This window comes from Drosophila innubila (genome assembly GCF_004354385.1).
Source record: "Drosophila innubila isolate TH190305 chromosome 2R unlocalized genomic scaffold, UK_Dinn_1.0 1_C_2R, whole genome shotgun sequence".
NCBI classification, from domain to species: domain Eukaryota; kingdom Metazoa; phylum Arthropoda; class Insecta; order Diptera; family Drosophilidae; genus Drosophila; species Drosophila innubila.
Window position 1 is genome coordinate 24415075 of NW_022995374.1, and position 22205 is coordinate 24437279.

General features: G+C 40.4%; 4 protein-coding genes across 5 annotated transcripts in view; 2 read left to right on the forward strand and 2 right to left on the reverse strand.

Moving 5' to 3' along the window:
• LOC117784856 (neogenin) overlaps positions 1-19444 on the forward strand; it is a 44408-nt gene extending 24964 nt beyond the window's left edge. The window contains exons 2-10 of one of the 2 annotated variants that reach the window (XM_034622702.1): positions 11042-12229; positions 13116-13764; positions 14492-14774; positions 14836-15045; positions 15120-16450; positions 16519-16766; positions 16846-17029; positions 17848-18008; positions 18070-19444. In XM_034622702.1, the coding sequence (XP_034478593.1) occupies positions 11042-12229; positions 13116-13764; positions 14492-14774; positions 14836-15045; positions 15120-16450; positions 16519-16766; positions 16846-17029; positions 17848-18008; positions 18070-18299 (4484 nt within the window). In that variant the 3' untranslated portion in view covers positions 18300-19444. The remainder of the gene's footprint in view (positions 1-11041; positions 12230-13115; positions 13765-14491; positions 14775-14835; positions 15046-15119; positions 16451-16518; positions 16767-16845; positions 17030-17847; positions 18009-18069) is intronic. The other variant, XM_034622703.1, reaches the window with a different exon arrangement.
• LOC117784883 lies at positions 17260-17814 on the forward strand. Its single transcript, XM_034622735.1, has one exon. It carries the CDS (start codon positions 17279-17281, stop codon positions 17711-17713), a length of 435 nt encoding a protein of 144 aa, XP_034478626.1. The 5' UTR covers positions 17260-17278; the 3' UTR covers positions 17714-17814.
• Positions 19445-19456: 12 nt separating the features above from the next.
• LOC117783796 lies at positions 19457-20118 on the reverse strand. The gene is made up of 3 exons (XM_034621341.1): positions 19897-20118; positions 19662-19829; positions 19457-19606 (listed from the first exon to the last, which is right to left on the reverse strand). Exons 1-3 carry the CDS (start codon positions 20116-20118, stop codon positions 19457-19459), a joined length of 540 nt encoding a protein of 179 aa, XP_034477232.1.
• A 289-nt stretch (positions 20119-20407) lies between these two features.
• On the reverse strand, positions 20408-21077 carry LOC117783797. Its single transcript, XM_034621342.1, has 3 exons — positions 20856-21077; positions 20626-20793; positions 20408-20557 (listed from the first exon to the last, which is right to left on the reverse strand). The coding sequence occupies exons 1-3, from the start codon at positions 21075-21077 to the stop codon at positions 20408-20410; spliced, it is 540 nt and encodes a 179-aa protein (XP_034477233.1).
• Positions 21078-22205: the final 1128 nt, after the last annotated feature.

Below are 22205 nucleotides of genomic sequence, written 5' to 3' on the forward strand. Positions count from 1 at the left end.
CATAAAAGCATTCTCAGAAGCTATCCTTTCGGCTAGTGCAAGAAATACACCCTTAAAAACAACTATGAAAGCTATGCAATACTTTGATCGACGAGATGTTGCCCTGTAAAGCATTGAAGTTCCTAAGAACATACACTGAATTTTTTGTGACTAAAAATATTCTAGAAAACTATAAGAACTTTCTATAAATACGGTAAAACAAGAAATAAAAGCCTAAATTCAATAATAAGACTTTGATCGTCTATTTTGATTTTATGTACAGCAGGGAAATGGATATTCTTTATTCTCCTGGAAATTACATTGGGCAAATAACACTAATAGAATTCTTTATATAATTGTAAACATCTGAGAAATTCTTATGAAATTTCTGTAAAAGCACTAGCACCAAAAAAATAATTATGAAAATGTCCCGCCAAGCTTTGAAATGGATATTATTTATATTCCTGAAAATTTCCTCTGTTAAAGAATATCCATAGACTTCTGTAAATGACTTCTTAAAATGCATATGAATTTTATATAAATTGGCTATGCTATCAGGCTGTTTACATTTTAATGAATTTCCTTATATATATCCTAGAATTCTAAAGGGCTTTCTTTTTATATTATTCTTAAAGCAAGTCGTATATTCCTTTTTTCCTGCAAAAATCCTTTCCATTTTCATTCATTTTTGGTAGTATGGCATAGAAAAAATAGAGCCGTATTCTATTTATGCGCAGTCGGTAAAGCAATTCAAGCGTCGGCAGAGTGAAGAAGACTCTCAGGAAGAGGGGCAGGAAGTCGGGAGTAGAAGTCCTGGAATCGAGGGAGTCGGGGAATTGGCGTTGGCAAGCTCATAAATTAGCTGCAAACCGCAATTGCTCAATGACAAAATGAAGGAAAGACAGGCGGACAGGCAGAAAGACAGTTAGACAGTTGCATGGCATAAAGGGGGGCGTGGCAGTACGAGAAATGGAGAATGGGCAGCACATAAATCCTGGCCGAGAGCCATTAGGTGTTTGATGGCTGCTTGTAATTAGCATAATTGAAATGTTATAAAAGAGGAGTCGAAGCTGATTGAAAGCAGCTGCTTGGGATAGGTTTACGAGTAAGTAGGGGAAAAGGAGTGATGAGGGGAAAGGGAGGGGGATAGGTCATCAAATCGATTGAAAGTTGACTTTAAAACCGACCGGCAAATGTCAAATTCAACTCTAAACTGAGGGAAGCAAAGTGAAGAAGCGTAAAGGGAAATCAAACGACAAAGCTTAGCTGCCCTTTGGTCAGTTTCCCCACGACGCTGTGCATGTCCATTCATGTTTTCACTTGATGCGACAATTTTCCCATCATGGGGGGAAAATGCCAGACAGAAAGAGGGAGAAGTGGGAGGGGACGGCGAGAGGTTGACGAGGCGTCTGGGTTCGTCTAATGGTAGGCAGACATTTATAATTATATTTGTGCAGCATTTCGTGTCGCCCGGGCAAGCGCAGACAGCAGAAGTGGCCAAGGCGAAAGAGGGTGGGAAGGAAGGGGGGAGGAGCAGGATGGTTGCTGTTGTGGCATCATGATGCCATATGCGGCTTTGCTTATCCTGTCGCCTTTTCACTTTAAATCTAAACGCACACAGCATCACACCTCTCTCTCTTTCTCTCTTGTCTCGCATTTGTTAGCGTTGTTTTCGTCACCCATAGGGCATCAGACTTTTGGCCGTTTTAACGTTTTGCCATGGGTTTTTTCCTCTCGGCTCAACAAGGCGCCGTTTTAAAGCGTCAAGTGTCGCTCGAAGTGTTAATCAAAGGCGGGCAAAAGAAGAAGTGTCTACTAACAAAAAAAAAGGACAGCAATCTAGCTAGCACCTCTTATGTGTTCTGTCTTTCACTTGCATTCTTCCTTTGTCTTTTAAACTGTATAGTTGTTTTTACTTTGGATTTGAGTCAATTTCTTAAACGTTTTAAATCAAGAGTTTAACTCTCTTCACCCTCTACACCCTTCACTATCAAGCATTCTATCAATCGTTAAATGTTTTAAATCAAGATTTTAAATCTTTTCACCCTCTACACCCTTCATTTTCAAGCATTCTATCAATCGTTGTTTCTTCCTGTGCTTCTCTCTCTTTTTGACTGTGTCCGTAATCCCACTATCAACCTCTTTTTTTATGACTTCGTCCATCTTCTCGTAATTATACTCTCGTCTCTGTCAGTTTTAGCTTTTTTCCCTGCGATCTTGTATTTTTCTCTCATTTTTTCTCAATTTATCTCTCCTTTTTAATTTTCCAATCTTGTCTCACCATTTTTGTCTCCTGCATTGTTCTCTAATTCTTATTTTCTTGCTCTCTTTCTCCTTACCTTGTCTACCTCTGACCCTTATTTTTGTACTTCCTTGCTTTCTCTCCTTCGTCATTTAAACGATTTACAAGTCTTGAATTTTTTTATCTTGATCTACTTTCCCAAGTGTTTATTCCCCATCTTCTTGCCTTCTCAACTCCTCTTTACCTCACATTCTGCAACGTTTTTCAGTCTCTTAAAACTATAATCGATGTAATGCAGAGATTTCAATTCATTTCCATAATATTAAACATTCAACTTCATTAAGTGATTGTGCGAGTTCAATGAAGTCTCAGACGCACATACTTCTCAACCCCCTTCCATTAACCCCCCGCATTAATTAAATTGGTGAGAGGGAGAAGGGTGTAGACTGCAATTGCTTTCCGCTGTGCACTTGGCAATGCTGCAATTTGAATTGCAGCTGCCTTTGGCTTTTGCTGCATTTCACACGCCGCTGCCCATTTGGAGTCATCGAATCGAATTCACACGCACAACAGTTGCCAGCTGGAAAGGGAGGAAGACAGAGGGAGGAGAAGGAAAGCGAGGAGTAGCTGGCGGGGATTAACGATGCAACATTTCCGCCAACAACTTTTTGTGTTGCTCTTGCTTTGGCTCAGAGAGTTCGTTTGGTTAGCCAAATGGAATATCAACAAGCCAGGCCAAAATCGATAGCTCGCAGTTTTGAGTTGGAGTGGGAGTGGGAGCTGCGACTCTGGCCCATGCCTGTGATTGTGGCCATAGTTACGAGGAGTGTCCAAAATGTTTCAAAGTTGTAAGTTAAACAAACTTTGGTATTTTATCAGTTATATGGATAGGATATTCATGGTGTCATTTAATATTCATTAACTATTTGGTATTTTTATTTATGCTGTAAGTCCGATGAGTTTCGCCGATCTTTTCAGTCAGTATTTAAAAAATCAAACAGAGGTAACTGAAAAAATAAGAACATTGTAAATATATTTTGGAGTTACATGACAATTGTGTGGGGCTCTTAGTTTATTTTTTTTTAAAATATTTTTTTAGCAAAATTAGTAATTTTTGAAACAAGATCGTAGGGATGACGTCGAAAATATTTATTAATTAAAATGCCTTATAATACCCGTAGTGTATGTACCGATTATCTGGAGGAAGAAAAACGATTATGATAATCAAGGCTGCCAACCGGTTCTGAACCGAACCTAGTAGAACCGATTCGGTTCGGGTTTTTAAGCAGCCTGAACCGGATCATGAACCGAACCCTTGAAGTTATTTACCTTGCGAACCCAAACCTAAACCGAACCGCTTTCTAAAATAAATGGTTCGGTTTGAAAAAAAATTATTACATATATTTTATGTTTTTCTAATACTACGCAATTATTTGAGACTTCGGACTAAGTCATATTTAAATCTTCAAATAAATTTAAATTATAATTCTAATTTGATTTCATAAAAAAAGAGAGAAAAATGTAAATCAATACAAAAATTGGTTTGTATGAAATTAAACCCCGGTTCGAACCCAAACCTTGGGTTCAGGGGGTGTATATACCAATTCGCGAACCGAATTGATGTCTTGCTCTATGGTTCGAGCCGCCGAACCGAACCTTTAACAAAATTTTGGAGGTTTGCAGCCTTGATGATAATAATGATTACGATAATGATAGCCAGCATCAGTTACCTAGCTTACTATCTTTCTTATTCTGCAGACCTAACTGTGTGTGTTGCCTTAGAAGAAAACTATATTGAAATAAATAACTTTTTTAAAATTTTTGTATTATAGTGAGGCTAGAAACATTTGGAACCGCCCTCGTGTAACCGTCTTTTGGGGCATTGTTCGCTGTTGCCCCAAGGCTCTGGGTTGCGTTGTGGCGCGAGCGTGCGATGCACATTTCCCGATAGCCAAGGCAGCAACTGAAGTTGCAGTTCGAGGAGCTATTTTCCTAGCCAAATGCAAATGCAATTGAGTGCAGCGAGTGTCTGGATCTAAGGCTTAAAACTTGGGCCTCTGTCTATGTAGATTTCGCCGAGACGATTTAAACATTTGGCCCGCATTTTGGCCTGGCTTATTGGCACATTTTAACCCTTAGCAGCCCGGCTGCTGCGCATAAATTTAGCTGGCGATAAGACGATGGCTTTCAGCTGGATTCAACACATACACAGAGAAGCTGCCTCCCTCCACTCCAAATGCTCCGCTGCCTCCTGCTTTTTGGAGGCCCAATTTAACCTTAAAAGGTGCTACCATTAGCCCGCTCTAATGGCCTTTTCACTCCTTCTCTCTCTGTTTCTCGGTCAGCCAATGCGATCTTGGCCTGGCGATAGCCACATTTGTTGGCTGCTTCTTTAAATATTTGTTCATGTTGTTGTTGCTACTGCTGCAGTTGTTGTTGTTGTTGTTGGTGTTGTTGCTCATACATACAATTTTGGCTAATTGCGCGCGTCTTTTGCGTGTTTGCATTTTGCAATTTTCTTCCTATTCTTTGTTTTCTCTTTTTTCCAAATGCAAATTTGATTGGTATTTTTCATGCACAGGCTGAGGGCGCGTCTCAGTACGAGGGGGCGTGACCCATAGTCCAGGCAATTAGACAATTGATTTAAGCCTAAAAAACTCAGGCGTGTAAGAGTAGTTGCTGCTGATCCACTAACAGTTCCAGTTAACAGAAACCATTTTGACCATCAATTTTGTGTCTGGCGAAAAGGAAAATCAAGCAAGCAAAAAAGTTGACAGCGTTTTTCTTACGAACTGCTAATTTTTTATCGTTTACTTTTGTTGCTCTGGCTGTGGACATAAAAAATTTGCATATTGTGTGTATGCTGAGGTGGATCTGGACCTGAACCTGGATGTGGATGTGGATGTGGACATGGACATGGATTGGAGCTATTGCTCTGGCTGTCGCATCTGCTTAGCGTGTTGATGTTAATGTTGTTGTTGTTGTTGTTTATTTTTATCGCTTGCAAATGAAAAATCGTAAAATATGCAAATTCATTGGAAAATCATAAATATTCATGCTGTTAGCCAGGAGAACTGGAACTGGCCTAAACTGACTAGTTGACGACTTTCACAGTTAAATTGACTGGCTTCAAGCATTAGCCATGTTTGGTGCATTCAACTTGAAGTTTAACACTTTGATAATATTTAATACGATATACAGTTTCAATAGTGTACATGCATTTTCACCAATTCCCCCTTTTTTGAAATCTTTAAGCGTTTTACTGGCTGTACATTCATTCCTAGCACATTTAAGAGAGCAAGCTCGTTTCTAACTGTCATGTGTGTTTAGCAGAGAGCATTCATTGCATCCATTGTTTTTTGTTGCGAGATTCGTAAACGTTATCGATCTTAGCATAAAATATGCTGTCTTTCTGTCTGTCATTCTCTTTCGCCCACTCTCTTCTAGATAAATGTAAGGATCTTCACACATCTCACTCTTTTTCCCTTTACGCTCTTGTTAGTTCATTCAATGTTCCTCTTCTGCTTTGTGTGATCTTCTTAAACGTTTTAAAGCTCGCTAGAAATTAAGTTAAAGCTATAAATAGATTTAACTCTAACTCATGAACTGCTCTCGCCACTTGCACTCTTTTCTTCTCTCCTCTTATTCGTTCACTGCATCTACTGCACTTTGGTTGTCACTGACATTTGAATCGATTGGCTGTATCTAAAGATTATGTAAATCATTTATTTTATGTGCGTGACTTGCACATTTGAGTATTTTTGTTGCTGTTTGTTTAAGTTGCAACATTTTCAACAATTAAAGTCAATTAAGCTGAACGCATATTTAATAATAATAAAAGTCTACTCCACATGTTTTTCGCCTTTCTTTTCTACAAATTTCAATTCAATTTCTTTGACCATAATTTAAACTCTACTCAGCTTTTTTCTGGGGAAGTACTCAAATCTCGTAGAAATTGTAATTGTTTAATTTGATTCAATGAGCACGAAACGACATCCAGCACTCATAATTAAAGCAAACTCAAAAGTTGCAAAGGCAAGAAGCGAAGGGTAAGGAGGGGCTGAACGGGAACCGAGGAATGAAGAATTGCTGGCAACTCAATTAAGTCACAACGAGGCATTATCATTTTTTAACGTAAAAATATTTATGCTTTTATATCGTTAATTAAAATAAATATTGTTCTCTACCCTCGTTTTATTTGTATGTCGCGGTGGTGCGACGGTTCATCATATGATATATGAGAGCCCACATGCTATATTTCTGCTGACTCGTACCTCTAATGTGTTTCCTGATACGCCCCAGAGCTTGGATATTAGATAGAGAAATAGAAATTCTTTAAGCATTTCGTTGATTTCGCATGCAAATCTCTTGTCAACTTTAAGGATTTAACATCGAATTTGCATTTCTATTTTATCACAAAAGGTAGGGGAAATCGGAAGGGGTGTGTAGGGGATTTGTGTTGCCGTCAGTCCATTATATATTTACATATTTTACAGCCTACTCCTACGCTTCGATGAATAGGAAAAAACATTCTTTTCAAGCGAAAAAAATGCGAAAAAAAAAAAACTCCGCTAAATTCGTCAATGGTGAGATTGGGTAGCCTAGTAGGAGGAAAGTCAGTAGTTGGGGGCAAGCGCATAATAAGAGTAATGCAACGTTCCCTCTTCTCTCCTTCCCATTACATTCACTTTTTTCTGTTTCCGCCGAAACAAAGGCCAAACAAGAGCTTGGTAAAATGCATAAAATTATTTGCAAAATCCTATCCAGTGGATGTTCCTAGTTGCGTTTTCTGCACCAATTCGCGAATTTTAAATCCTTTTTAAGTACTTTATTACAGTAAAATTAATAAATGTAACTTTTTCGACATTTGCTGTATTTTATATGAAGTTTCTGAGTTTGTGATATCATATATTTAAGTAAATGATCTTCCTTGCTGTTTCATGTCTTCTTTTTTTGATTTATAAAAATTCTTTAAAGAATAAGACTACAGTGTAAAGCCCAAAAATTAAATTAGTATTGTGGGTGACGTTTCTTTTTTCTTTATGAAGTTTTAATAGTGTAGATTGTTCGCGAATTTTAATATCTTCTGAAGCATTATACAACGGTAATGACAAAATAGACTATTTTCTCTGGAATTTAAAATTTTTTATTTAATGATAGGACATCATTTCAAAAATGAAATTTGTTGACTGACGTATTTTAATTTAAGCTCTTTGAACGTGTATTTAAAAGTCAATAAATTCTGATCATAGTTGCTTTAAAAAGCAACTGAACGAAAAGAAAAAATAATTCACTTTTGTTATAAAAAAGGCCTTTTTGTTCAGTTTTGAAATGAATTTAAATGAATATTCTTTAATTGTAATCAAATCTCATTTAAAATACTCGTATTTTGACGTTTAAAAGCAAATAAAGTGGATTTTAGAAAAACTGAAAATTAGTTATGGCTTGTTGGAGATTAAAAGAACTTGTCTTTATAATTTATAAACCACATGTTTTAACCAAATAAGTTGATGAAACGTAATTACTTTGTACTTTTCGAGTTTTTGCCCTGCTGAACATTTGACTAATGCACTTAAATAGATTGGGAACAACATCGACACATAGAAATACTAAGTTAGTGCCGCACAGGAAGCCAGACAGACATATAGAAGGACTGACATCTTATCAGTTGCCACATGACGAGGCATGTGGCATATTAGCCAACAGCAGAAGCAAAATCAACAACAACTTTTGCCTCATTTAATTGCCAGCGACACAAGCTGGAGCCGGACAAAGTTTCCATATGCCACGCCGCCTTTGTGGCAGGGGAATGTAACTTGAGAGGAGGGAAAGGAGATAATGGGGGAGAGATCAGAGTGAAAGGCCCTGCTAATGGCTGCAATACAAAATTTACCGAAATTTTCTGAAATTTACGAAATTTGATTACGTTGCTGAGTTATCCGTGTTTGGGGCCAGAGCAACTTTCCGCTTGTTGCAGCTTCAATTTGTGGCAAACCAAGCAATGAGAAGTAGAATTAAATCCTTCAAGTGCTGTTATTTTTCCTTTTCTCTCTCTCTCTCTACATTTTGTCCACCACTCTCTCTGAATTTTAATGTATCGCGTATAATTGATTATTTCAATTAGCATTTAATTAATTCTCGTTTGATTTTTGGCTGTTTATTTTCGACATATGATAATAATTGATAATTGATTTAATTTGTGGCAGCTGCCTCACATAACCTCCCACCTCGACCCACTTCTTCTTCTGCCGCCTTTTTTTTTATAACTGGCGACAGTTGCATTCCTTTGATAAGAGACTTTCACGAAACGAATCGAACACTAAAACCAATTGACACATATTTCCAGACAGTGGGAGAGAGAGCAAAGATAACCTCAATTTGCCTTTCGAAATGTATCTGGTAAGTGTTGCGCGTATCTATGAGTTGTCTCTGTATCTACAGATAGAACGTAGAAACAATAAAAATCAATTCGAGCAATAAAAACTATTTTAATTGATTGCGCGCCCCGTTGCGTTTACATATTTTGATTGTGAGGATGTCTTCATTTGATTTAAAGCTCCATTATGTTTTTATGATTTTGGCATATTTTTCAAATTATGTATTCGAAAATGCAGCTGGCTTCTACATCGATAGATGTATGTATGCGGGCGTGGCACATAATTGAGACGTGCCACAAAGTGCAGGTAGCACGAAATGTGAGCCCAATTCAATGCATGATGAAATCCAATACCAAAACATGGGACTTGAGAGAGCAAATGTCAATCAAAATGCAGCTGCAAATAGGCGGACAGCAAAGAGGGTAAGAGAAGAGAAGAGAAGAAAGAGACTGAAAGGGAAGGTGGTCTATAAGGTAGACCAATCAGTTACATTCAGCAGCATTCAGTGTGTGTTTAGTCTAATGGAACAGCGCCTAAAAGGCGACTTTAGAAGCTAGTTGAAAATAGTATTGGAAAGTGATAAACTTGCTTATACCCTGCCATCAAATAATTAAGAAATCGTGATGTTCAGTAGGTTACGTAAGATGAGCTTATTAAATAAGAGTTTCTATTACCGATGAAAATTTTCTATGTTTACCTAGCATTCGAGAAGAGAGAAGAAAAACTGATTGAAGTCGTACTGCATTTCATTCAACGTGTTTATGTACCCTTTGTCGCCAATCATGTATAGGGTATTTGCTACACAGTCATGTGTCTGGACTGAACTGCGAATAAAATTACTTGGCGTCGAGTGAAATGTGACTGCCAATGAGTCGCGAAGAACCTTTTCTACTTGGCTGTAAAGAGCGGGCGGGATTGCGAGGGGCAATAACCATAAAAACCACACGAAGGGACTTTAAATGCATGACTTCAACAGCAGCAACAGCAACAGTAAGAAGAGCAATATGAACCCAGAAGTGGAATAGAAATTGAAATTGAAATTGAAAGAGCAGAGAGCAGAGTAAGGCAATCGACTTGTGCTCAGGTTGCCGAATGCATTAACTGCAGATCCAGCTAAGTAGCTGCTTCTGTTGTTTCCTGGTTCTGTGCAGGGCATAAATTTGTTACCCTAATGAAGTCGAGGAGTAACCAGAGAAATGGGGTGAGTTGGAATAAAGGGGGATAGAGAGAGAGAGATGCATTGGATCCTACACGCTTCGTAAACTTGGTAAACTTCAGAGCAGAGAACGAAACGTGGCGGAAGCCAAAACAAAAGCCAGCAAATTGCCAGCATACTTGGCCCAAGTCAAACTCAAAGGTTGAAACTCGTTGAGGTCAACATACTGGAATGTTGACGAGAGGAAGGGAGAGAAGAGACGAGGGAGATGGGTCTTAAATTAACCCTGGCCAAGTTGCTGCACCTGTTTCAACCTTCTTTTTTCATTTGCTCAGCTGAATAAATGTTGCAAATTATGAAAGACCAGGATCTCAAGTCCTTATGGATGCCTAATTAATGCTGTTCAAATATCAAATTAAAGCAACAAGCAGATAGAGTTGACAATGAAAGCAGCTAGATAGAGTTAATTAATATTAACTGGTTCTCAAGTTGTTCACTTTCGTATCTTGCAAATAATTATAGATACAATATTGAATTTTATGATGTAGGCTGAATTGAAGTTAAATAATTATTTAAATTATTAATTGTTTAAAAACGCTCACAACTCAAAATTAAATTCCCAATTTTTAAATCCATCCGTTTATAAAATAATCGCGAACTAGCAAACCTAATAATTATAACAAATTAAACAAACTTTAGTTTATGGAGGAAATTGGGATTAAAGCTATACACTGTAGATGACTTATTTCAAAGACAGATTGAACCAGTTTAAAACTGAATCAAAACTCGTTCCGAAGCGTCAACTCAGAGGCTAAAGGCGCAAGCTCAACGAGTCATTAAATCACCCTGTTTAAGACTTAGTCCGCAGCTTCAGGGATACTTTTACTTTAGCTTAGGGGAAGCTGCAGAAAGATTCGATTTTTGTGCTGTTGCCATTAAAGGATGTTAGGCTATTCATTGGCAGCGCCTCCATCAGAGACTGAAGTCAAAGTGGAAATGCAAATATTTGTCTGGCCTGAGGAGGAACTCAGAAGAGCGGACGAGGGCAGAGGAGTGAAAGAGGGAGGTAAAGGGTGGGAGACAGAAGTGGGTGTGCTTTCGTAGCTTCAATTATTCAGGCATGTTTACAAGTTGACAGAATGCAGCTGCCTACCCGACTCATCCACCCGTCAAGTGGATGCGCGTGCTCTGTACAGGTCAACCATGTTGGGGGTGACTTCAACTCGACAACAGCAACAACAACAAGTTAACCACTTGTCCTCTCTCTGTTCTGTTCCTCATTTGCAGCACTCACGTTCACACTGGAGCCACAGGACTCTGTTGTGCCCGAGGGCCATTCCGTGTTGTTGCAGTGCGCGGGCAAAGCCGCTGGCAAGGGCAAGGCCACGCCCATTGGGACAAGCATACGCTGGCGTGGACCCGACGGTCAGGATCTGGGCGTTGTCGGGGATACATTTCGGACACAGCTCAAGAATGGTTCGCTCTACATTAGTTCCGTGGAGGAGAATCGTGGACTCACCGGCGCCTATCAATGTCTCCTAAGTGCCGATGGCATTGGGAGCGTGCTCAGTCGACCGGCGCTGGTGGCGATTGCCCGTCAGCCGGAGCTCAATCAGGACTTCATCGAGACGTATCTGCTGCCCGGACAAACGGCCTATTTCCGTTGCATGGTGGGGGAGCATGTGTGGCAACCGGGACTGAAGCATACGGTGCAGTGGTACAAGGATGATATGCCGCTGCCACTGGACAAGCTGCGTATGGTGGTGCTGCCCAATGGCGCGCTGGAGATCGATGAGGTGGCACCCAGTGATCGTGGTGCCTATCAGTGCAACGTCACCTCGGGCAGCGTCTTTCGGCTGAGCAGCAAGACGAATCTGAACATCAAGAAGGCTACCGAGGCTAGCATGGATCAGGCGGTGGCACCCTCCTTCCTGGTGGGACCCTCCCCGAAGACGGTCAGCGAGGGCGACACCGTCACTCTGGACTGTGTGGCAAATGGTGTGCCCAAGCCCCAGATCAAATGGTTGAGGAACGGCGAAGAGCTGGATCTCAATCACCTCGATTCCCGTTTCTCCATCACCGGCACCGGCTCCCTGCAGATCTCCAGTGCCGAGGACATTGACTCTGGTAACTATCAGTGCCGGGCCAGCAACACCGTTGACTCCCTGGATGCCCAGGCCACGGTGCAGGTTCAGGTACCGCCCAAGTTCATTCAGTCACCTCGGGATAAGACTGCATCCGAGAAGGAAGTCCTCAATCTGGAGTGCTCCATCCATGGGAAACCGAAACCAAGCATACGCTGGCTAAAGAACGGCGATGTCATCACGCCCAATGAGTACATGCAGTTCGTCAATGGCCACAATCTGCGCATCCATGGACTCCTCTACTCCGACGCAGGCATGTTCCAATGCATCGGCACCAATCCCGCCGGCAGTGTTCAGGCCTCCGCCCGACTACGTGTCGTTGCGCCAGGAGGTAAGTCATTTTTCTGTAACTTAGTAGACGTAGTCTCTATATACTACTTAGCTTGGTGTCCAGTATTTCTCCAGCTTAAGCAATTGGCGCCTCTAACGAGCCTCCTAACTGTATTATAATGTCGATAACTATACAAAATTTACGCCAAATCCTACCCCCAGATTCCCTCAGCTATTGTATAATAATTTCCTATGTGTGTGTATATAAATGTGTATATGTTTCGTATTGTTTGTGTATTTAGTTATTTTCTCAATTCGCTTTTTTTTTAAATTCGACAATAACTTAACGTTTTTATTCACATAAAACACTTCTGAATTTTAGGGAAACCAATTTAAAAACAAGGTAATTGGACTCGTATTAACTGATCGAGCTCTTTTAACAAATTGGCGGCTTTATGTCGCCTTCTTTGTCAACGCACAGTAACTGGTTTCCTTAACACGGGAATATAGCTCAATTCGAAGTGTGTCTTTTGATATTGAGATCCTTATTAATCTCTTGATTACTATCTATTAAAATTACTATATATTTTTTAATTCTATCTTCGCTCAGTCTACACATTTTCTTTATGTGTTCATTTTGCAAAATTTCGGTGCCCAACGCTGATCTAAACTGAAACTATATTCGTTAAGTATCAACCGAAAGATTGTAATTCTCACTTCCTTTTCCGACTAAAACACACATAAAAGAAAAGCGAATTGGGTCAACTTTTGATTTGTTTTATTGCATTATTCTAGTTAATAAATCATTATATTATTACCTTTATTACATCATTTCTTAACTTATTGTTTTATTCAATTGTTTATTCTTTTTTTATCCCATCTCCAATGAACTCATTATTTCCACACCCAAAACCCAACCGATCCACATTCCGTTCCGCATCCTAAAGCCAAAATCAAACAACGTAAGGCACAAGGTCAGACCACAAAATCCCTTCAGACCTCAGACATGACCATGAAACGACGACGACCCTTTAGTTCTGGTGAACTGCGCACCAAATCCGGTGGCAGCAGATTCCCGGATGCGGACGAGGACGAGGACAATTATGCGAATGACAAATCCGCGGAGTTTCCCCAACGAAACTTGCGCAAATTCCTGCGTCCTGCCGAGCAGCAGGCAGATGAGGCGGGTGCACTGCGTCGACAGGGCCAAAAGGAAGCGGACGACGACGTAGACTTTCACGATGACGATAATTACGATGACTATGACGAGGCCGAGTCTAAGCAGGAGATGAACGGGAACAAAATACTGGCCTCCTGGCAGAATCAGAACAAGAAATCCCAACAGCAACAACAACAACAACAAATGCCCCCCACATCCAATTTTGCCTCAACAGATTTGACAGCAGGCGTGGATACTTCCGTTGATCCCAAACCCATGAGCAGTGGCCTCCTCGCCCGCCTTCCTAGTGCACCCCGCAGCCTCGTGGCACAGATTGTGAAGCCACGCTTCGTCACACTGAGCTGGCAGGAACCCCAGCAGAACGCCAACGAGGTGGTCTCCTACACCGTCTTCTATCGGGTGAACAACAGCGAGCGGTAAGTTCCAAACAGTCCCAACAAGATCCTTCCTCAAAAATTAAAACTACTACTAAACAAACTACTTATATGTAAATATATATAAATAAATAGTTGATTACATATCAAAAATATACAAAAAAATGTAATAAATACCAGCGCTTTTGATCAGAGTGCTCCGACTGCTCTTTCCCTTATTTTTTGCAAAGTAGAACTCAACAACATAAACTTACTATTATTTCCGATTGAATAATTCATGCCTACCGCTGATATATACTATTATTGTATAAACAATATATTCGAATTAATAATAATACTAAGATAGTTTTAAGTAAATTATAGCTATGTTTATTGCACTCATTGCTCGTTGAGTAAAAGCGTATAATCGTAATATATTTGTTGCAATGTATATAACAGGTAGGAAAAGTATATACATATACACTCTTGATCAACATCGATTTAGTCTGTCTATATGAACAAGCAGATCTCAGCGGGTATAAAAGTTGGAGCAACCAAATTTGACACAGAGACATCTATGAATTCCATTTAAAACAAGATTACTATATATCCATACCAACAATATTTAAAATAGAATATTTTTTTTGATGTTACCTTTTATTATTTTTGATCGTGCTATCAAGATCGGTTAAATATCATGGTAGTTATGACTGTTTTAAGCTTGCAGTTATTTGTGTAAATTTAATGGGAGAAATATGAAATAAGAAATTTTTGATGGTCCTGTCCACAGTGAGCAGAAGATTGTGACGCAATCGCACGAGGATCAACAGGTTAGCATACAGTCACTGTTGCCAGGTCGAACCTATCAGTTCCGTGTGGTGGCCAACACCAACTTTGGCATGGGTGAATCCTCGCAAGCCTTGGAAGCCAGCACACAGCCGGAGGTGAACATAGCGGGTCCGCCACGGAATGTGGATGCATATGCCCGCAATCACAAGGAGATCTATGTGCACTGGAGTCCACCAACAGTGACCAATGGCGAGATACTCAAGTATCGGGTCTACTATTCGGAGGTAAGTAAAATTATCAGCATTGTTAGATCCTCTCAAGAACCACGTCCTTATCCATTCACAGAACGACAGCGGTGCGGATTTGTATAATGACAGCATGTCCTTGGATCTGGTGCTGACTGACCTGCGTCCTTACACAGATTATGTGATCAGCGTAGTCCCTTTCAACCACAACGGAATGGGAGATCCCTCCGGTGAGCTAAAGGTCAAGACCTACTCCTCAACACCATCGGAACCACCGAATAATGTGACGCTGGAGGTGACCAGCTCAAGTGTAAGTAGTTGCTTCTACTCGTAATTCATCTCATCCCAGCTCATTCACATCCCAATCTTCTCTACACTCTACAGACGATTACAGTACATTGGGAGCCGCCAGCTGAGGAGGATCGCAATGGACAGATAACCGGCTATAAGATACGTTATCGCAAGTTCAAGGATGCACCACAGGTAAAGAGCACGCCGGCCAACATTCGATACTTCGAGCTGAACGGATTGGATCGCAATGCGGAATACCAGGTGAAGATTTCGGCGATGACTGTGAATGGATCTGGACCATTCACCGAATGGTATCGCTCGAATACCCTCGAAAATGATCTGGACGAGACCCAGGTGCCGGGTAAACCCATCTGGATCAACATACAGCCGGGGGCCAACAACATTGGACTCCACTGGGGTCCACCACAACAGCCGGAGATCAAGATTCGCAACTATGTGCTGGGCTGGGGACGCGGCATACCCGATGAGAATATGCTCGAGCTGAAGGAGACGGAACGTTACCATGTGCTCAAGGGACTCGAGTCGAACACGGAGTACGTGGTGTCCCTGCGGGCACGCAACGTTAAGGGAGAGGGTCAGCCGATCTACGACAATATCAAGACACGTGAGGAGGAGCCATTGGATGTGCCAGTGCCACTGGAGGTGCCAGTGGGCTTGAGAGCCATCACCATGTCCAGCTCCTCGATAGTCGTCTACTGGACAGACACGATGCTGAACAAGAACCAGCACGTGACCGACAATCGTCAGTACATGGTCAGCTATGGGATCACGGGATCGACTCGATATCGTTACCACAACACCACCAATCTGAATTGCATGATCAACGAACTGCGTCCAAACACACAATACGAGTTTGCCGTGAAGGTAGTGAAGGGTCGAAGGGAATCGGCCTGGTCAATGTCCGTGCTGAACAGCACCTACCAGAATGTGCCAGTGACGCCGCCAAGGGAACTGAACGTTCGCCTGGACGAGCTGAATCCCCACAATGTGATCGTCAAGTGGCTGCCGCCAAAGCATACTGTTGGCCAGATAATCGGCTATAACGTCTACTATACGACGGATACCACGAAGCGGGATCGGGACTGGATGATCGAGGCATTCAATGGCGAGGAGACGATGCTGCTGCTGTCCACACTGAAGCCACATACCACCTACTACTTCAAGGTGCAGGCTCGAACCAACAAGGGCAGCAGCAATGCCCCCTTCTCCGCCCTGGTGGCATTCACCACCAGCGCCGCAGTCATCATGCAGGAGGCGGACACCATTGCCAAGGGGACTGACAATCAGAATCTATTGTATATCATCATTGGAGGCACGGCGCTGGTGTTGTTCCTACTGCTCCTTGGCTTGCTGCTGCTCTGTCGCCGCAAGCCCCAATCCTCGCCAGAGCACACTAAGAAGAGGTAAGTCGGGTTTGCTTTCCACTTTTTATTCCCCAGCTGTTCTTGACATATTCACCAATCTTCAACAGCTATCAGAAGAACAATGTGGGCGTGCCAAAGCCCCCGGATCTCTGGATACATCATGATCAAATGGAGCTCAAGAACATTGACAAGGGTCTGCACACTGGCACGCCCGTTTGCAGTGACAACGCCTCCAGCAGTGGCGCCCTAACACTCCCACGTTCCGTCGTCCACAGCGAGTACGAGGTGGAGACACCAGTGCCGGCACACGTGACCAACTCCCTGGACAAGCGTTCCTATGTCGCGGGCTACATGAGTAAGTTCCAAATCGCATTCCATTCCCCAAATATTCCATACTAATCTCCCTCTGTCTGTCTCTCTTTCCTCTCACCCAGCAGCCACCTCAATGAACTCAACCATGGAACGACCTCAATATCCACGTACTCAATATAACCACCAGAATCGCTCGCACATGACCATGGAGACGGGTCTATCCCAGCAGAGTCTCACGCAGCCGCAGAACAATTCATTGGCCCAGACGCCGGAGCATCCTTACGGCGGCTACGATGCCAACTTCTGGTAAGTTGGCGCTTTTTAGGATATACTTGTAGTATAGGGGGATCTAAAAGCCTTGGCTTAGGGTATCTCATAGTCGTACCTTCTCGTCCTTAGTTGCTCGATATCAAAAGTCGATATCGAAAAGAATTAAGTTCTTTCACCAATTTGACGCTAAAATTAACGGAGTGAGCCAAGTGGGTCACTGTGGATCAGAAAATCGATTTTAAATTCAAATTTCGACAGTTTTTAACAAAATTTCTTCCAAAATTGATGAACATTTTGGCCTGGTGGCATTTTAGAGATTTCATCGAAATTCGAACGCAATTCAAAATGTGCAGTCGAACACGTTGGGGCCGCATCGATCCCACCGTACAGGTGGACCTGGTGCAAGGACCTGCGCACCGTGTACTTCAGCTGGATAAGAGAACGCTGCCGCGATTCGTGCAACAGCAGTTGCTGTTGATGGCATCGCCGTCGCCGTTTCTTAATTTCTTGAACAAGTTTCGTCTGGACAAGATACTGATTAATCATGAATTCAAGGGCGTTTACACGATGCGCACATCGGCGACTGTCACCGAGCTGGCGGCGCACGCCTGGCGCATCATGAGCATCTCGGATCGACAGCCGTACATTCGGCTGGCCCGCAAGGCACAGCAGATACAGCGGTCGCGGATGCTGCACTTCTTCTGCCGTGACGCCACTTGAATCCATTCTCTATCTCTCTCTTCACTCGACACGCTCCATGTTCCATTTGATTGCCTTCCCCTCTTTTGTATGAATCCAAAGATAATGCTTTAACTAAAAACCAATTGTTGTTTCTCCTTTTCATTCAATTGCAGCAATGCTGGTTACACGGGCGGCACAGCGGGAGGCAATGGGGCAGCAGGCAATGGCAATTGTGTGTCCACCATTGATAGCGCTAAGCGTGGTCATCCTCTCAAGAGTTTCAGCGTGCCAGGTCCACCGCCCACAGGCGCTGCCACGCCCGCCAATAAGCACAGTAAGTAATCTGCACCAACTGATAGGCCCGACTGAAGCTAATCCTTGATATGCTCTTGCAGCTCCTGCCGTCACAATACGTCCACAGAATCAATCGCCATACAAGAAGCCATCATTCTCTGCTGCCACGCCCAATCGCCTGCAAGGTGGCGGCTCAGTGGCGCATTCCACCGATGAGATACAAAGACTGGCGCCCAGCACATCCACCGAGGAGTTAAATCAAGAGATGGCCAATCTGGAGGGTCTAATGAAGGATCTAAGCGCCATAACTGCCAACGAATTCGAGTGTTAACACGGCTAACAATGGACACATGGAAAAAAGTATTAGATGGCAGCGCATCCCATGGGATAACAACATTTTACAATGTTATTTGTTTTATTTTATTCTAATTTTAATTTTCGATTTACCACTTTGAGTTGACGTTTTTAGTTGATTGCATTTGTCATTAATGTGAAATTAATTTAAGCTTAAATTAAATTAATTTTATCTAAATGTGCGAATAGAACTGTAAATACGAAACACGAACGAAGCCATATAAATATAAATACGAGTAGTTACATAAAATTAACTATAATTATCACATAGAATAGTTAATTTTAAGCAATAACCAATTAAGTGATTAATTAAGTCATTCATACAACTATCGGAAAGTCTCTCTCAGCCAGTGGCATTAATTGTATTGTTCTAGATTTGACTCAGATTTGATGATACCCAACTATATTCCCATAACTTTAACTACTTATACATAAACATGCATAAATAAACATCCATCATCTAAGCTAAGTCTCATCGTAAACCTTATATTAACTGAAGCAAATCAAAAACACATAAACATTCGACTTATCTAGTACTTGTATATTCGAGTTGTAAAATGAATTGTAACTGATTCGATGCAATTTTAGTACATCTATATATAAATAATGTAAAGTCTAAGTAAATAATGACTGTATTCTCGTTTGGTTTTGAGTTTGAAACGTGCCATTTTGTTTAAGTTACAAAACTCTTAACTACTTAGGCCTATTAAATGTCAACATTCTAGACTGTAATCCACTAGTAAAGTCAGTAAAGCTACCAGCAAAGCATTTAACATTTAACAAACAAGCATAATATAAAGAAGCATAGTAATGCTAGCTATAAGTATTACAAATCTTTTATATACTATTTTGAGCTATTCAAAATTCGATGATTAAAAGTGTTTTTTTTTTATATAAATATTTGTAATTCTATTTGATTATCATTATTGCACGGCAGCTGAACAAATTGAATTACATGGAATTTTTATCATCTTGCTATGCACAATAATCTCAAATCAATTCAAATCTATCTAAAACATTGCACATGAAAATACATTGAAATTTGTAAAATAATTTTATTTGATACCATTTTTGCAAGCAAATGTGAAAATTTGCCAAATAAATATGAAAACACATTGTAAACCCGAGTATTTCTCATTCATTACGCAGAAGAAAAATTTCGATTTGAAACTTCCAAACCTTGTATGTGGCAAATCGCATTTGTATCTTGTAATCGCCCTGTGGCAGTGGCAGCTTTTGCAGAAACTCGTCCTTGAATACCATATTATCCACAATGATATCATGCTGAAATTATATTCAAACTTATAGCCAACATACTCGCACTCACTATGGTACTCACTTTATATGGGCAACTGTGATTCAGATTGGAACTAGTTCTGATCGCACTCAGCACAATTGACTGAAAGGATATGCTGTCGGGATGGGCCAAAAGCTGACAGAAATTGCAGGTGGCATTGTATAAAAACAATTTGTAGCCACTGTAGCGTCGCCACAAACTCCAGTTGATCTAAATAAAAAGTACTTGACAGTGAAATACCCTGTATATTTAAGTTGTTTTAAATATAAATACCAACCTGTACATTATTGATTGGTATTTTCAGCAAATTGATGTGTATATTAGTGCCGACCACGCCCCTGCCGAGCACGTTGAGTCTGCAGTTGTTGAACTTGGCGAAATCAAGATCGTAGGACTCGCACTTTAGATTCGTAAACCTTGAACCGGATTTTCGGCATCCACCCAATGGCAACAGAACAATTGCTATTAGTATTAAAAATCGGAGACTTGCCACGTCCATAGCTATCTCAATAATATTAATAATACTTATTTTACCAGACTAGATCAAACATAATTTTGGGACAGTTCAGGTTCGTTACGCCAGAAATTTATTGATTTTTCCACTTCATTACAATTTGGAAGCATTTAAAATTCTATTAGCTATTATCAAGTCATCTGATCAACTTAATGAGCACATATTTGAAAGTACTAAAAAAACTCTATATGAATTTTAATTGAAAATCCTGAAGCTAATTAATATAAAACACAATTAGATTAGTTTCAATTAGAAATGATCTGATTTATTTGCATTATTCATCTCGCAATAGAAAGATATCGACTTGGAGTCTCCAGATGTTGTCGCTGGCAAAACGAAGTTGTATCTTGTAATCACCTTGTGGAAGTGGCAACGTTTGCAGAAATTTATCATTAAACACCAGATTATCCACAATGATGTCATGCTGAAAATGCGATTATGCATTAAGAAAACAATCCTCGATATACGAGTATAATCGCAGAAGAAACTCACATCATAGGGGCAAGTGTGATTCAGATTGGAGCGAGATGTAATAGCGTCGAGCACGAGTTTCTCGAAGGACTTCTTTTTTGGTTGCTTTACAAACTTGCAGAAATCGAGAGTGGAATTGTAAAGAAAAGGTTTGTAGCCACTGTAGCGACGCCAAAAGCTCCAGTTGATCTAAATGATAGTATACGTAAGTTCAATACCATATAAAATATATACATTCTTTATTTACTTACGGATACACTGTGAATCGGTACTTGGAACAAATTTAAGTGGATGTTTGACCCGATGACGCCCCTGCCGAGCACATTGAGCTTGCAGGTCTCGAATTTGGCAAAACTGATGTTGTAGGACTCGCACTTAAGATTGGTAAACCTCGAACCGGACTTTTTGCCATTGCCAATTGCCAACAAAACAATTATCAACAGAACTAAGAATCGGTGAGCTGTCACGTCCATTGTTGATCCAATAATGAATTGTTAAGTTTTAAACTAGACTACGTAAAGTACGGATTTCCGTCAAGGTTCGTTTGACCCGAGAATTGACAAAGACTTGATTGTTATTGATTTCTAGATCGAATTTTAATTTGCAAACATTTAAAGTTCCATTAGCATTTTTCATTATTATTATTTTACTATTATCTATTTTACTTCGATATCGAGAACAAATAGGGTAACTAAATAGTTAACTATGCTGAACTCTATAAGAATCACCGATGCAAACCACCGCAATTTTTATAAAGGTTCAGTTCGGGCTTAGATTCGGCTCGCGAACCATATATATACCCCCTAAACCAATTTTCTGGGTTCAAACATTTGTTCAATTTATTACAACAAAATATTTTTATAATTCTAATTTTATCTTGACCAATTTATTATTAAAAAATAATCAAATATTGTTAACAATCTAAATTTTTTGGCGATTTAAGTGGAATTTATTTTAATCCGAAGTCTTAAATATAGTTGGGTAATATTATAAAAACCAAAAAAAATATATAATAATTTTATTTTTGAACCGAACCTTTTATTTAAGTGGTTTGGTTCATGTTCGGCTCGCGAACCGAACCGGTTCTGCGAGGTTCATTTCAGAATCGGTTTTCAGGCTGGATAAGAATATTTCGTGTATTTGGGCAACGTAAAAAACGTTTAAAACGTTTGAATTTAAACTGATTTGGTTTCATTTAGTGATGTAAATCCAAACTTTAGATTAAGTTTTATATCGAAATAGAAAATCGCCAAAAACAAGCATCGAGTTGTCGATTTATCGGAAAATAATAGATCGAGTTGCAAATATCGAGTTTTTTCAAAAAAAAATTTTTTAATTTGAAAACGTAATTGTAATCACATAATACACTCGTCCTTTTTTTTTAGAAATCTTATCTTTCTTGCATTGTTTTCATGCCAAATCCAAACTTTGTCAATTTTGTAGTTTATTTATTACGGATGCTCTTAAAAAATTAAAGGACTTAGCTTAATTCTGCAATTTAACTACGATGAACAAGCCTCAGTGAGCTGTCGATTTTTCATGGAAATCGATATAATTCACTCGATGGATTGCCAAAAAAAATCATCGAGTTGTAGTACTCG

Bases quoted from the DNA above. Each gene is read 5' to 3' on its own strand.
- LOC117784883 (XM_034622735.1), top strand. From the start codon at position 17,279: ATGAACATTTTGGCCTGGTGGCATTTTAGAGATTTCATCGAAATTCGA.
- LOC117783796 (XM_034621341.1), bottom strand. From the start codon at position 20,118: ATGGACGTGGCAAGTCTCCGATTTTTAATACTAATAGCAATTGTTCTG. The intron at 19,830-19,896 runs GTTGGTATTTAT...CTTTTTATTTAG, and splicing joins TACCAATCAATAATGTACAG to ATCAACTGGAGTTTGTGGCG. The intron at 19,607-19,661 runs GTGAGTACCATA...ATATAATTTCAG, and splicing joins ATCACAGTTGCCCATATAAA to CATGATATCATTGTGGATAA.
- LOC117783797 (XM_034621342.1), bottom strand. From the start codon at position 21,077: ATGGACGTGACAGCTCACCGATTCTTAGTTCTGTTGATAATTGTTTTG. The intron at 20,794-20,855 runs GTAAGTAAATAA...ACTATCATTTAG, and splicing joins TACCGATTCACAGTGTATCC to ATCAACTGGAGCTTTTGGCG. The intron at 20,558-20,625 runs GTGAGTTTCTTC...TCGCATTTTCAG, and splicing joins ATCACACTTGCCCCTATGAT to CATGACATCATTGTGGATAA.